This window comes from Athene cunicularia, assembly GCF_003259725.1.
Source record: "Athene cunicularia isolate RWA chromosome 7 unlocalized genomic scaffold, athCun1 chr7_part1, whole genome shotgun sequence".
Classification (NCBI taxonomy): domain Eukaryota; kingdom Metazoa; phylum Chordata; class Aves; order Strigiformes; family Strigidae; genus Athene; species Athene cunicularia.
Window position 1 is genome coordinate 38,006,092 of NW_020799107.1, and position 14,280 is coordinate 38,020,371.

Sequence of the window (14,280 nt, forward strand, 5' to 3'; positions counted from 1 at the left end):
GGGGGGGGGGGGGGGGGACCACGGACAGACGACAAAACAAAAAAATCCAGATACTTAGGAAATACAAAAGAAAAAAAAACAAAGGATTAAAAAAAAAAAGGGTGAATAGATTGACTTCAGCAGTTTGTATGCATCCTTAGTCTTCAGTTAACAAAAATTCGTGTTACTGGCTAAAATGTAGTGCTTAAGTGTATGTGTGTTATATGCATTTAGTGTAGAATTATGTTTTATTTCACTTATTCTTTGTGCTCTTGTGAAGCAGATTGAGAAGGGAAGAGAAAATTCTTTTCATGTACATGACTGTATGTGATAGCTTCTGTGTGCTTTCCTTCCATAGCATTTAAAAATAGCTGCTATGCTATAATAATATTTATCTCTAACTTCTTTAACTAAAAATTATATACATCATACCAAACTGTTCTGAAAGAAAAATATAATTTCTGCATGTCTACCCTACTAACCTAATTTTTTTCCGAGGGTAATCATGGGCTAAAATGAAGTATTTTTAGCAGTGCAGTGCACCACATATGGGCTCTCTAGCTTATCACATGTTCATATTGGGAAGAGGCAGTGTAACGGCTGGTTGTGGGCAGCAGCTTCTCACTGGTGGTGCAGTCAGTATTTGGCCACACTTGTGTTTTAAACAGTGGAATAAAATGCATTAGGCTTACTTACCAAAGCTGAAAGACTTAGTAACTTCAAAACATTTCATCTGTAAGATGACAAAACCAGATGATTAAGTCAGTGGGTGATAGATGCTGGACTTTTGCTAAATAATGCAATAAGAATTGAGTTAAATTCTTAAGCAGTTTAGCTGTTCATGAAGTAGCTTTCTACTTGTGACCCGTATTCAGAACAGCCTTTGTTGTTTGCAAGTCCCTGTACATGTAAAGAAAGCTCAGTCAGCCAGATGTGTTGGGTAGAGATGCATTTGGGGTTTTTGGTCATCTTGTGTATGTCAGAGTAAAGCATTTCTGTATGCTTTGCACTCGTTAACTTTGCTAGCACCACAGAACGATGTAATCTCATTATAAGGAATTGAGTTTCCAAAAAATTTAAGGAATAAAGTAAATGTTAAGAGTGTAAAACTTGATGTTCAGGTAGCATGAGAATTCTGGGCCCAGTGTTCACAGTATCTGTCAAATAATCTTCATATTTCTTCATTTCAGTGGAGCAAAGCATTAATGAATAGGCTAACAGTAACTGATTAAAGAACCCATTATATTCAAGTTTGCTCAGTGAAGAGTAAAGAATATACTCTGTAAAGAATTTATGTAGATTAACTAACATTCAGAACTCAGCTTTCAATAGTTAAAATTCACTCCATTTTGTACAGATTCTTTTGAATTCCACACCAGTTTCGGTACAGATTTCCTCATTAATTTTTAACAATAGAAATATTTTTAAAGGTTTCATCAAAATAGTACAAGGTTCAGTTTGCAAGCAAAAACACAGTAAAGTTGCACAGAATTTGCTTTAATATGTAGTTACAATCCCCAACATACGCCAAAGAAACCTCCTGGAGTTAATGCACTAGTTGGAGTCAGTGGTAGCATACTAGAAATTATAAATGTTTTTACCTTTTTATTTAAATTGAATGAAGCGTAGCCCAGGGCTGTGCAGACACTGAGGCTTGGTGGTCTTGGCAGTGCATACGGCTCTGGAATGGCCAGGTGCTGGTAGTACAGTTCCTCTGCTGCCACATTCCAACTGTCTCTAGGTACTTGTAGCTTTTCACAGAGCTGTCCAGCTCATGCACCATGTTCACTTCGGCTGTTCTTCCGTGGAAAAAGCTGTAATGTTTTAAGAAATAACCATCTGTAGCCGTTCATTATCTCCTGTTAGCTGGAGGCTATTACCTTCTTTCCTGAAATGCTTTAGCAGGTTCTGTCATGCAGAATCTGGGTTTGTTTAAATCCCATTTTAAACTGTACCACTAAAGGTAGTTTAAACTAATCCGCCTGACTTTGCGCTCGGGTGGAATGACAGAACTCACATGGTCACAGCACCTGAGGTTGGGAAGGTAGCTGCTGGTTGTTGTGGGGTAAGTTCCTAAACTATCCTAGTGAAACCCACAGGAGGACAGTCAGTTGAAAAGTTGCTTATCCTGTTGTGGCATGTAGTTTGATTTTGTTTATGTACTCACTTAGTGGTTCTGACATTGGGCTTGTGTTCCAGTACTACTGACTGACTACTTCTTTGTCTGCACTTAAGATAGTTGTGCTTCTGGGCTTGGACAAGATGGTTCCTCAGGAAAGAGAAAATATCTGTGAAAGTTCAGGCGTGCATCTGAATTTGATGGAGTCTGTGTCTGAGCACCCTTCTCTCCTGGTCCACTTCATGTATGTTCTAAAGGAAAGATTACAGTAGCACCCCTAAAGATTGTAAAACTAAAGTTGTAGACTGAGGGAAAGAATCACTGACATGTAGTAAAAATTCTATGACTACTAGATAGGAAATTGGCTTTCAGACACTTGAAGCCTGCATTTGAATCCTTTTTCTTTATATTTAATTGCAATTGTGGTTTAGTTTGCGCTGGTATACAAGTTTAGCACTCTTATATATATAAATGCTTTGTTTCCAAAAAAGGCTCCTAAATTATTGTTTCCATTTTAGAAAATACGTATCTAGTATTGTTCATGTTGCTGTGCTAAAGTTTTTGTAATTGATAGCCATGGTAGAAAGAAGTAGAATAAATAATACAAATTTAGAAATAGGTACATTCTATGCAAAAATCACAGGTTCATGCTGATACTTATATATCATAAAATCTGATGGACTTGACTATTTTTCCCTTAGATATCTTTTTGTTTGGAAAATAGCAGCTTATAATCATTGCAAAAGTGATTTAGTATTCAAAGTTTGATAGCTCATCTGTAGAGTGAGGAAATACTCTAGATATTTTTATGGAAAAATGTATCTATAATACATGGATGAATTTTGCATTTGTCTGCAGAGGTAGTTGTGCATCAATACTGTTATCAACACGTGTAAGAACATTGCTTTGTAGAAAAGACAAAATGGTTAAGATAGTTTGATATAAAATAGTTATTGGACAAATACAAGAGAAGTAGGGGTTTCCACTGATGATAAACACCTGCTTGATCTTGTGAAATAGTTGTTTCTTAAGGCATCTCTTTAACCTTGGCAATGTAAAATCTGTTACCTGTTTACACTTAGAGGTGTACATGTTCTGGTATGTCCAGTGGTTCCACTTCTCATCGTATGCAAAGGATCAGAATTCTCTCTGGAAAACTGGAAAGTGAAATAACAATGAAAGTTGTATGTTTGTTTCTGTTATTTTTTTTCAAACTGCTTTACATGTAGAAGCAAAATGCTCTGGAATTGTGATTCCCAAACTTCCTTTGCCTAGACCCTACTGTGAGCAGCGAATGCTTCTGCCTTTGAAGTGGCTTGTTTATGGCTAGTCATACAGCTCTGACTGTGAACAGTTGCTGTACTATTTTATTTACATCATTACAACTTAAGTAGGAGGTGTGTATCACAAATCGTGCTCTAACCTGTCCTGGTGCAGAGAGGTTACGCTGCTTGATAATTTGCCATACAGAAAGTTACAGGGAATTCCCTCCAAATAATACGAAATTAAAATCAGTAACCAACAATTTAGTTGTCAGGTGTAAAGTGCTGCAGAGTGTTATTTACATGGACTATTGAAACTTCTATCTGCTGGGCTTTTTTATATAATTTTGTATGCTTTGGTTAAAAACCAAAACAAAACAAAAAACCTAGTCAAATGGTTCATTTCTGTGATTTTTTTTTTTCTTTTTTCTTTCTGCAGCTCTACTGAGAAGTCATTTCCTTGGAGATCATCAGGTATTATCTTTTATGTGTACATTTTGGTTTAAGCCCAAAAAGCTTTATTTTCTTGGCATTCATTGCTTGTTTTGAAGTGAACTGAACATTAGCAGCAACGCTATGTATATTTTTCAAGTATCTTTTCTGAAGTATGACATTAATATCCTCTTTCTCACACATGAAGAGACTTGTGTGTTCCTCTGTTATTGTAAAAGGTTGTTTTGGCTTAGAAGTAGTTGCAGGTACTTTTCCTGAACGTTTTTGTGCCTTTGCATTTTTGTGTGATATGTGACCATAACAAAAGTCTCCTTTGCAGTTAACTCAGAAATACTTTTGAGTCTTCCCCTTGACAGGTAAGGCTTATGAAAAAATACTGTATGTTTATTTAAGCTTGAAAACTGGTTTTCTTTTTACAGATATTCTTACTCAACTGAGCAAATCTGCAATAGGTGAAGGTTTTCCTGAGAGTGCTTTTTCTATTTTTGTGTTTCAGGATAGCTTGAACTTTCTTTCTAAAACAAGAAACATTTGTCCTGTAGTACTTGTGCATCTACTCTTGAGTATATTGGGTGGAATGGATGGCACCGTATCTTCAAAGTGACGTTCAGGTGTCTGTTGAAATAATCCAGTCTGCCCTTCACAGATGAGAGCTTTTAGCTAGTTAGGTTTTTGCATCAGTTAAAACACGGACTTTTGACGAGTCGTCCCTCGGGCAGGGGTCCCCTCAGCAGGGGGTGTGTGCAGCAGCCCCCGCGCCAGAACCGCCCCAGCGGCGGGTCCCCCTGGGCGCTAGGCCCTGCCTCTCTCCTTCAGCCGGGTACTCCTGGCGGATGGCATGTTGAGCAGCACTGGTCTAACGTAATCAGAGTGCGATCTGCATTGTAGATAGCTCTGCGCAGTGCTAATACCATATCCTTGTGTAGGGATACCTGCAGCTTTAAGCTGTCTGGTTTCTGATGGACAGAGTAGCACATTGTGGTTATCCACTTGTTTACTCAAGGGTATTCATAATTATGATAATTATGACTATTTTAGGTAAATAAGTATCTCAAACTATCTACTTTTCCTTCCCCTTCCTGTTTTCTATTTTATTCAGAGACTAAGCTCTTAAAATTGTGTACCATTGTATTTGCACAGTTTCAGCTGCCATCACGGTATCGCCTCAGCTGAGATGAGGCACACACTAGCTTTTTTCCTTTTAAAGCTAATATTCCCAACAGCCTACTTTCCTTGGCATTTAAATTTTGCTAGTTATGGTGGTGCTTTTCAGATATTCTTTTAGCAATGCTTTAAAACCAAAGTCAAATTTGTTTTTTTCAAGTAACTGAATAAATTAGTTTTAATTATTCTTTCAAGGTGAAACTTATTTTTGTGTTGTTTTGTTTTGTTTTTTTTTTAATCACATTATTTCCCCTGGTTCTGTAATGTTCCAGTGATGGTTCACAACTGGTAATGATACCTTCTGACAGATCTTGGTCATAGTTTTACTGATTTATTTCATGCAATTGCATTTCATTTCTTTATTTCCTCCTCAGTTTTTCCTGTAACTTATTCTTGGTCTATTGTTTGTTTTTCTCCTTGACTTTCTGTTAGTTCCTTTCCTTCTGTCATCTATCCAGCTCATGTTTTTATTTTATATTCTACTTATCTCCTCCCATTTGTGTGTTTCTTTTCTTTAGAGATCTCCTGTGTGCATCCCTGCTAAGAAGTCACTTAACATGTGGCAGAAGATCATACTTCTGTTTAGATACTGTATGCATTAATAGAAATCTAGATGTATATTTCTCACATCTCTAAATCTAAAGTAAGGCTTTTCTGGAGTAATTGCTTAGAAGTGGGCATGTTTGAAAAAATTATTTTTTGCTTAGAGTTTTCTGATACACGTTTCATTTAATGTTTACATTTAGGTGGTGGTTGTAGCATGATTGTGGGTTTTACTTACAGCTTCACCCCTGAGCTTTGTTCTGAAGAAGCATCACTAGATGATGCTTTACCAACTGCAATTGGCAAAATACGGACATTAAAGATGATTGAAAGGCTCCCTTAAATCACCTTTTTTTCCTCACTGCAGATAGTAGTTTTTATCAAAAACCATCAGTAGATGTTGTGATAAGATGTGACGGCAGCTGTAATTGCTTTTTGCATCAGTAGAATTATACACAATTTTTAACAGAAATATAAAATAGTGTTGTTTTGCAGATGCTTATAAATAGAATATTAGATCAGCAGCCATTTATAAAAAGGCTATTATTTTATTCAGGCCACTCTCCTCATGATTTATGGTAGCAGAGAGAGATAGAAAGACAACAATTCACTTTATTGTGCATTCTTGCCTTGTTAGAGAGCCTAAACAATCTTTATTTTTTAGCATTGTGAAAGCATTTGCTTGGTGGCAGATGTGTGATGGAAGCGAGGTTTGGGTTCAGGCCTCTGTCTTTGGAACATCTGTACAGCACTGCACAATTGAACTTTATTCTTCCAATGTGTTTCTCCCAAAATTGATGATTTGTCAGTTTGACATTGACTTAGTATCATGTAAGATCAAGTAACTAAAATAACAGGGCCTTGTATTATTTAAACAAAAGAGATATAAGATTAAAATATTGAAGTTGAGTACAATTATAATTTAGATGTCCCAGTCCCTGCAAGTATTTTATTCTAAAGAATATGTAGTACCCACTGGTGTCTGCTATGGCCTGTTACCAAATTAATGTAACAGGATCTGTGGAGGTGAGTTATTTCTGTGTTGGTTCTCTGTATCATTTATGGGCATATGGATGATTAAATTCATGGAAGTATAGTAACAGTTCTTATTAAATCTTAATTAAATTTGGTCATGATGCTCATATTCTAGTAAATAAATTAGCATCAAATTTTGCTAGTTGGTTTTGACCTAAGAAAGCACTACTGATAAATAACTGTGCTGACTGCCTGTAATTTCTAAAACATACTGATTTTTTTAATATTTTTTTTTAATCTGGTAGTTGACTAGTGTTCAAACATTCCTCATAATAGCAATTAATGAGTAACATTTTTAGTATGAATGTCAGTGAGACACTGGCATTTTGTGCACAGCTGTCGGTAAAAATTAAGAGTACTTCTTTATAGCTTGATAGGTACAAGTACTCCATTTAAAATTTCTCTTTTGCAGTATACTGTAATAACAACTGTTATAAAGAATTTCCAATAGCTCATCTGTCAGGGGTTTTTTGGTTTGTGTTTTTTTGGTTTTGTGGGGGATTTTTTTCTGTGAGTGCCACTAGATTTTATATCTGGGTATTCTTTGACAGTTTGACAGGTTTTGTTAGCTATTGCATAGAATTCATTTCAGCTCTTTCTTCTGTCTTCTCCTAGCATCTAATTTCTGCAAGCTCACAACAGTTTTGCCTCATTCTGTAACGTGCTGTTACATTCATTGTCAAGGAGCACTTAGCAGGCTTCTCTGTCCACAACTCACAACTTTTGACATGAAGCAGTCACAGAAGTTTTTACTAGACTGTCGTTCTTAGCGTGTTCCTTTTGGTTTTCACTCTAGGCTCACTCATGGCTTTCTTCAGCGAGAATTTACATACCTGGGGTTACCTTTAAATGTAACCCCCATTTCCTACCCCCCTTCCTCAGGCGAGGTTTAGACTGGATATTAGAAACAGTTTCTTCCCCAGAAGGGTTGTCAAGCGCTGGAACAGGCTGCCCAGGGAAGCGGTGGAGTCCCCATCCCTGGAGGTGTCTAAAAGACGTGTAGAGGTGGCACTAGGGGACGTGGTTTAGTGGTGGCCTGGGCAGTGCTGGGGGAACGGTTGGGCTCGACCATCTGCAGGGTCATTCCAGCCTCAGTGGCTCTGTGATTCTGTACTGCATCCCTGACGCCTGTTCTGCACCCATAAGTGTAGCATGATGGCAATTGAATGCTTAATGTTTCTGTCAAAATAATTCTTGTTTTTTCTTGTTGTTTTGTGTCCTCACCTTTGTCCTTTTTTTTCCAGATCTATGTTTAACATTTTCCTTTCTTCATAATAGTGCTGTGATGTCTCCTTTGCTTTCTCTTGCATATGATGACACTTTGCTGCCTGTAAAGTTCAGCTCATATTCTTAGAACTGAAGTTAGCTTAAGAATTCTTAAAAAGTAAACATCTGGGTGGTAGTATATGAAGTAAAAAAATGTATAAAATTGGCAGCAACTTCTGTTGATGGTACACAAAGAGGGATGAAATTCAACTCGGCCTTTTCCTTATGAAGCCCTTGAGGTTATAGGACCTTAAGACAAGTGGTAGCTGTCCTCTGTGCACTACAACACAGCTGCACAATGTTCCTGCTCTGCAAAGTGTACGTACTAGGTAATTATGAATTTTTTCATTAAAATAGGTTGGAATGTTCATTTGAAAAACTAGATTGTAGAACTACATCAAAACTCCAGGAAATGAGATTCTCAGACATTAGTATTCACGTTCTTTTCAAGTAGCTGGTCCTTGTCTACCAGTAGACCCTGTTTATGTTGAAAGGTCATTCTTCATTAGTGTGTGTGAGAAAATAATTATGATTGAGTTTGCAGGAAACTTACATATGAAACATTGGATTTATCTAATTAATTTGTTCTTTCAGATCCTCCGACCACCAGTGTAAATAAACCCCAAGTGTCAGAGAGTGTTCATACCAATGCCTATGACATTAGGACAGAACCAGAACAAGGGAACCTCTACTCACCCGAACAGACATCTCTCCATGAAAGTGAGGGTCTGTTGTGTGCATTTTAAATATTAGAATATCTTTCTGTATTGACTGTATAAAAATGTAATACAATTATGAATGCAACAAGTAACAAAATTATATAATATTTTTATGAAGTTGTTTGAAGCTTTTATTCTTATGCTGGCCTCATATCTACAGGGTCTGTAGGTAACTCAAGAAGTTCAACACAGATGAATTCTTACTCTGACAGTGGTTACCAGGAAGTAAGCAGTTTCCATAACAGCCAAAACTTGAGCAAATCAGAAAACAGACAGCAGCATTCCCTTATTGGAACCACTAATAACCATTTGGTGAGAAGCTCACGAGCTGAAGGGCAGACATCAGTCCAGGTATGCTCAGAGCAGTGCACTTCATCTCTGTCTGTAATGCAGTTTTAAAGACAGTAGTTGTATAGCTGGATCTACCTTTGTTTAGGTTAGAAGTAACGTCATTAAATTACACTTTTATTTAACACCTTCACTGGTTAAAAAGCAGAAATGGCTTGCAGCAGACAGACTTGTTGCTGAAATGAGTGTGCATGTGATCTGGTTCAGGAAGATGGTATTTGTGTTCCTGTACCTTCTACTGTTTCTGGCTTTTTTCCTCTTCTTTTTCATTAATCAGACTGATAGTGAGACAGTAATTGACAAAACTTTATCAGCTTGTACTGGCACTCTTTGTATTACTGTTCCTGAATTTCCAAAGTGGTAGAGTAGTGAGGAAAGGAAGCATAGGTGCATATTGACATAGAAAGCCAAAAGGATGGGTTTTTAATGTTAAATTGCCATTTTGTATATTAAGATATACCAATTAGAAAAAAGTTACAGGAAAACTTGAAGGAACTGTGTTTAGGGTAAAAGCTGCTCTTCAGCTGCTTTTATGTATTGTTGGATTACGTACATTTCTCGTGGACTTCTCTGTCTTGTGAGAGAAGAGTATCCACTACATGGCCTAAATGATAAATCTAATAAATGTTTTTGGTTTTAAACAGCCTTCAGTAAATATTGGCACCAACCGGGTCATGAGACGTGTCAGCTCAGTCCCATCCAGAGCCCAGTCTCCCTCCTACATGGTCAGCACCAGCGTCTCCCCTTCCCGGGGCTCGCTGCGAACCTCTCTGGGCAGCGGATATGGTTCCCCGTCGGTGACGGAACACAGGTCCCTTCCTTCCCACGCCTATTCCTCCACGACTCTGCCTGCCCAGCGTGCAGCCTCCCCGTACACCGCGCAGAGACCCACCTCCCCCACGGCCGTGCGGCGCGTTGGCTCCGTCACCTCCCGGCACACGGCAAATCCCAACGGCGGGACCTCCCAGTACCAAACGTCGGCCAGACTGGGCTCGCCTCTCGCCCTTGCTGATGTACAAACCAGAGTAGCTTCTCCGTCCCAAACTCAGCTGGGATCCTCTTCCCCGAAGCGTTCTGGCATGACGGCAGTTCCGCAGCATTTGGGAACGACTCTGCAGAGGACAATTCATGACATTGAACAGTACGGACAGCAGTATGATATATATGAGAGGATGGTCCCCCCGCGTCCCGATAGCCTTACAGGTTAGTAAAAAGGTAAAGACACAGCTTAAAATTCGGTACAAACCTACAGCTGTAGAAAACCTGTCATGCAGTAATCATTCCGTGTAACACTGGGACGCTGTTGTGGTGGATCTATTGGATCAGTTGTGAATACTGATGTCAGACGCTGCCTATCAATCCTACCACAAGTTCCTGGTGAATACTGTCCTTCTCTTCAATTACTAGATTGATAGCCATGCATTAAGTTAAACCGTATGTTTTGAGTAGCTGAGTGAAATTCTGAGTCCTCCAAGTCCCTCTGTCTTCACCACCTATAGATGTGTTGTCTTAGCGATGACCTGTGAGATCCCCAAAGGTTTCCTTGCAGCTCTGTGATTCAGGGAGGGGAGGAATATTCAAATGCAGGATACAGTTGGTTACACATCACTACTTAGTTTTATCTCGAAGTTGTTTTGTGATCTCCATCTTTTCATTACCTTTTCATAGATCACATAGCATATTCTGTTGCTTTGGTAGCTGCTAAATCTTTAGTGCCTACAATGGTAATGCTAAAGGGTATTAATTTTATGAAATAGTATTTAAAATATCTTTAAAACCAAAAATTGTGCTGGTTTTATGCTGTACTTGACTTTGTGAATGACAAAACATTTAAAAATGTGTTTGCCTTAGGTATACTACTCATATGTTACATACTTATTTGTTAACTTTTTTCTAACTCTGTTAGTGATTTAAGATTTGATGTAGTGAGTAAATGTTGCAGATAAACTTTGCATATACTTCCACGTAAGAAAGATGACAATTATGATAAGATTGATAAAGTTAAGTTAGCAGCCTAGGAAGGGAAGCTTGAAGAATGCTGGGCTGTGTGTGATTGCCACGCTTACTGTAGTACAATGGGAAGTATATTTAGTCATCTTTACTCTGAAGAATTTAATTAAAAGAACAAAACTGATGAAATCACAGAATCAATGAATTGCAAGACAGAAGGAACTGGAGTGAGTTCCAAAGGGGTGAAGGGGAGATTAGGCCATCCAATGCAGTAAAAAAAAGTCAGAGAGTGGAAGGGGGACCCCATGGCAAGGTTAATCTCAGAGGCAGAAGGAGAAGTATTGTGTAATTGCTTCACAAGTAAAAATTCAAAAGACTGGAATGCAGATGTTAAAAATACAAGCTTTTAAAAATAATTTTGCTGGTAGTGTAGTATACAAAAACCAAGATGATATAGGTGGTAAAAGTGTTATGTGACAATTATATAGTATATAAGTAAACTAAGTTTGAAAATAAATATGGGTTTGGCTTACAATTTATTAGACATGGGCATCTGAGGCTTGTTTAGCACTCAACTAGCTAACTGTTCAGCCAGGGAGCCTGTCAGAGTGTGTAAGGCAGTGAAACAGGTGATAGGGAAGTGTGGGAGATGAGAGGGGAGTACTGAAATACAGCAGTTCTGACATGCTTCTGGAAGAATGGTTTTGAGAGTAGGGGTAGGGGAGAAGCTGATGAGTGCAGAAGAGATTTTTCCGTTGGCTTTGCATCCTGTTAGTTGCAAAAGCTCTGTACCTCACTTCTAAGAGCAGGACAGAAGCTGACAAAACTCAAGTTGGAAATGGTGAACAGCTCTCAGAATTAACTGATTTCTAACTATTTTCCCACTACCCAGATTAGTATATTAGTGCTTCTCTGTAGACTCTGGAAGTCTAACTTATCAAATAGGGGAACTAGAATGCTTTAAATGAAAGCATTAAAAATAGCTGATAGGGTTGGTGGAGGGTAGCTAGTTAGCACACAGCCAATACCAGGACGTGAAGTATGCGCAAAGCATGCGTTAGATAGTCGGTGGGAGGGTGGTGCTACACGTCAAAAAGTGTCTGAAAATGAAGAAATACAGGATCAAGATTGTACCACTGACCTAATCAGGATGGCGACAGTGAACGTAAGGGGAGATCGGCTGTTAATCAGTTAGCAACACAGCAAAGGGAAGGATACATCCGTGCTGGTGACGGAAGTACAGCAATGCACTGCAAGGCGGGGAAGAGTTGTAGGCAACGTGAATGAAGTTTTCATGGAGCAGACAGAGGGGGAACCTGCACAGGAGAAGCAGGTCTGACCTGGTGCAGTGCTGTTCAAAATGCTGTTGCTGAAAAGCTGTTCTGCACCTCTGCCTGTAATGTGCTTGGATCTAGCACTGCAGAAGTGCTAGCAGGAGGTCCACTGCCAAGGAGTCAAGTTAAACAAGACAGAGATCTGGTACAGGGAACTCGAGGGACAGCAGAAAGGTTGTGTGAAAAAAGATTCTCCTACAGCTGCAGCATAGAGATATATATATATATAGATATACACACACACCCATCATGGGCTATTTGAACCTTCATAATGACTTTTCTCCACATGCTTATATCTCTGCTGCCACTACCAAGAAGTCTTTTGCTCTTACTGCTACATATTGTCTCACTTTGAGGTTTATGGCCCCCTTTAGGCTGTGCCCTATTTCACAACTGGATTTCTGTCAGTTCACAGCTTACCTTCTCGTGGCTGAATCTGTGAACTGCACATACTGACTTCAGCTTTTACTCTGTATGTTTTAGACTTTCAACTATCAATGCTGCCAAAAAAATTGAGTTGGAAAACTAAAGTTGTCACTGTATGGACAAAACTTTTCATCAAAGAAATGCTACTTTGTCAGTGAATCTTCCAGTATGGATCATTTAATAATGGCTTAATGGATAAATCTTTATAACTGTAGATATAACTAACACCTTTTCTTGGCTGAAAGAAGACAGATTCAAGCATGAGAGCTCTAATGTTTTTAATCGCTATAGGCCATGTACCTACTTCCCTCTTCTTGGTTCTAGGCCTGAGGAGTTCATACGCTAGTCAGCACAGCCAGCTGGGACAAGAGCTGCGATCAGCTGTCTCTCCTGACTTGCACATCACCCCCATCTATGAGGGCAGAACCTACTACAGCCCGGTGTACCGCAGCCCAAACCACGGGACGGTGGAGCTCCACCAGGGATCCCAGTCAGTGCTGTACCGGACAGGCTCAGGTGGGCAGCGGGCTCCTGCACCCACCACTCACACCTCGTGTACTCGCCAGAGTTGTTCTGGGACCTGCGGCATACATGAGATTCGTAATGCCAGTTTAAACAGAAAAACTAGATGCTATAAATTAACAGAGAGAGAAACTAGGTTTGAAGGGCTTAAAATAGCCAGCAGGAATTAAAAAGCTGTTTGCAGGAAATGCTCAGGGCTATCTATCAGTGTCAGCTTAGGGTCCGAGTATTTTCTGTTTGGTATCACACGCTCAGGTACATCACAGCAAAGTGTCTTTTGTGACATAAAAAATGTATTGCTTTGTCTTGCATTCTCTGCGCATCATTCTCTTACAAATTGAGTTTGTTCATATGTTTTTATTCATCAGTACAGTAAAATGATAGCTTGCACACTTAAATTACCTACAGCTTTCACAGTAACAATGCTGGGTTTACCCAACTTCTCAGCGAACGATAATGTTCAAATACTATATCTGAAGATTGTGTGTGGAGACTGAAATATATCTATAGGATTTCATAGGATTCCAACTATTATGAAGTGCATAGGCACTAGATTTGTATTAGAACTGATTTTCTGTAAAGAGAAATGTAACACATCGCAGTGCAATTTGTTCTGTAAGGCTGATTATTAATTTGTGTAGTGGAGTAATTTGCAAAAACTCTCAAAGTATTAGAGTGATTTAACTAAGTAACTGTAGAAATATTTACAGAGAAGTGTCCGATTCGTGTGTCATGTTTTCACACAATTGAAAATTGCGTTTTAATGTTTTTTAATGTAACTGAAATACTAAGCGTGTGGAATGCTGAAGGAGGCAGCAGTTTTTACAATTCTCTCTTCTACAACCCAGAGTAAACAAATTAAATTTGTCAGGATGTGCCAGTGGGGGAAACACAACTAGAGATTGGAATTCTCTCTTCACTTGTCTATCTAATATCACTTACCTTGAAGAACTAAAGCTACCACAGCAGCTCTGTGAAGTCAGAGATGCATGTTCCTGGTTTTGAAAGGATCAGCTTAAACTTTGAAATCATCCTCTTGTTAGCTTTTTGTCAGGGAAAATGTACATGAAATTGCTAAAAGGAAAATACCATATAAATTTTTGTTTACTTATTTTTCCTTTTTGGTACAGTTGGCAAATGACACTGCTGTTAGTAACTGA

At 38.8% G+C, this 14,280-nt stretch overlaps 1 protein-coding gene across 4 annotated transcripts in view; it reads left to right on the top strand.

Moving 5' to 3' along the window:
* The window catches only part of PKP4 (plakophilin 4), a 51,441-nt gene that overhangs the window by 9,240 nt on the left and 27,921 nt on the right, over positions 1-14,280 (top strand). The window contains exons 1-5 of one of the 4 annotated variants that reach the window (XM_026852358.1): positions 4,145-4,169; positions 8,416-8,541; positions 8,701-8,891; positions 9,533-10,091; positions 12,923-13,114. In XM_026852358.1, the coding sequence (XP_026708159.1) occupies positions 8,733-8,891; positions 9,533-10,091; positions 12,923-13,114 (910 nt within the window). In that variant the 5' untranslated portion in view covers positions 4,145-4,169; positions 8,416-8,541; positions 8,701-8,732. Of the gene's footprint in view, positions 1-4,144; positions 4,170-8,012; positions 8,151-8,415; positions 8,548-8,700; positions 8,892-9,532; positions 10,092-12,922; positions 13,115-14,280 lie in introns of those variants that run through there. The other 3 variants (XM_026852356.1, XM_026852357.1, XM_026852359.1) reach the window with 3 other exon arrangements.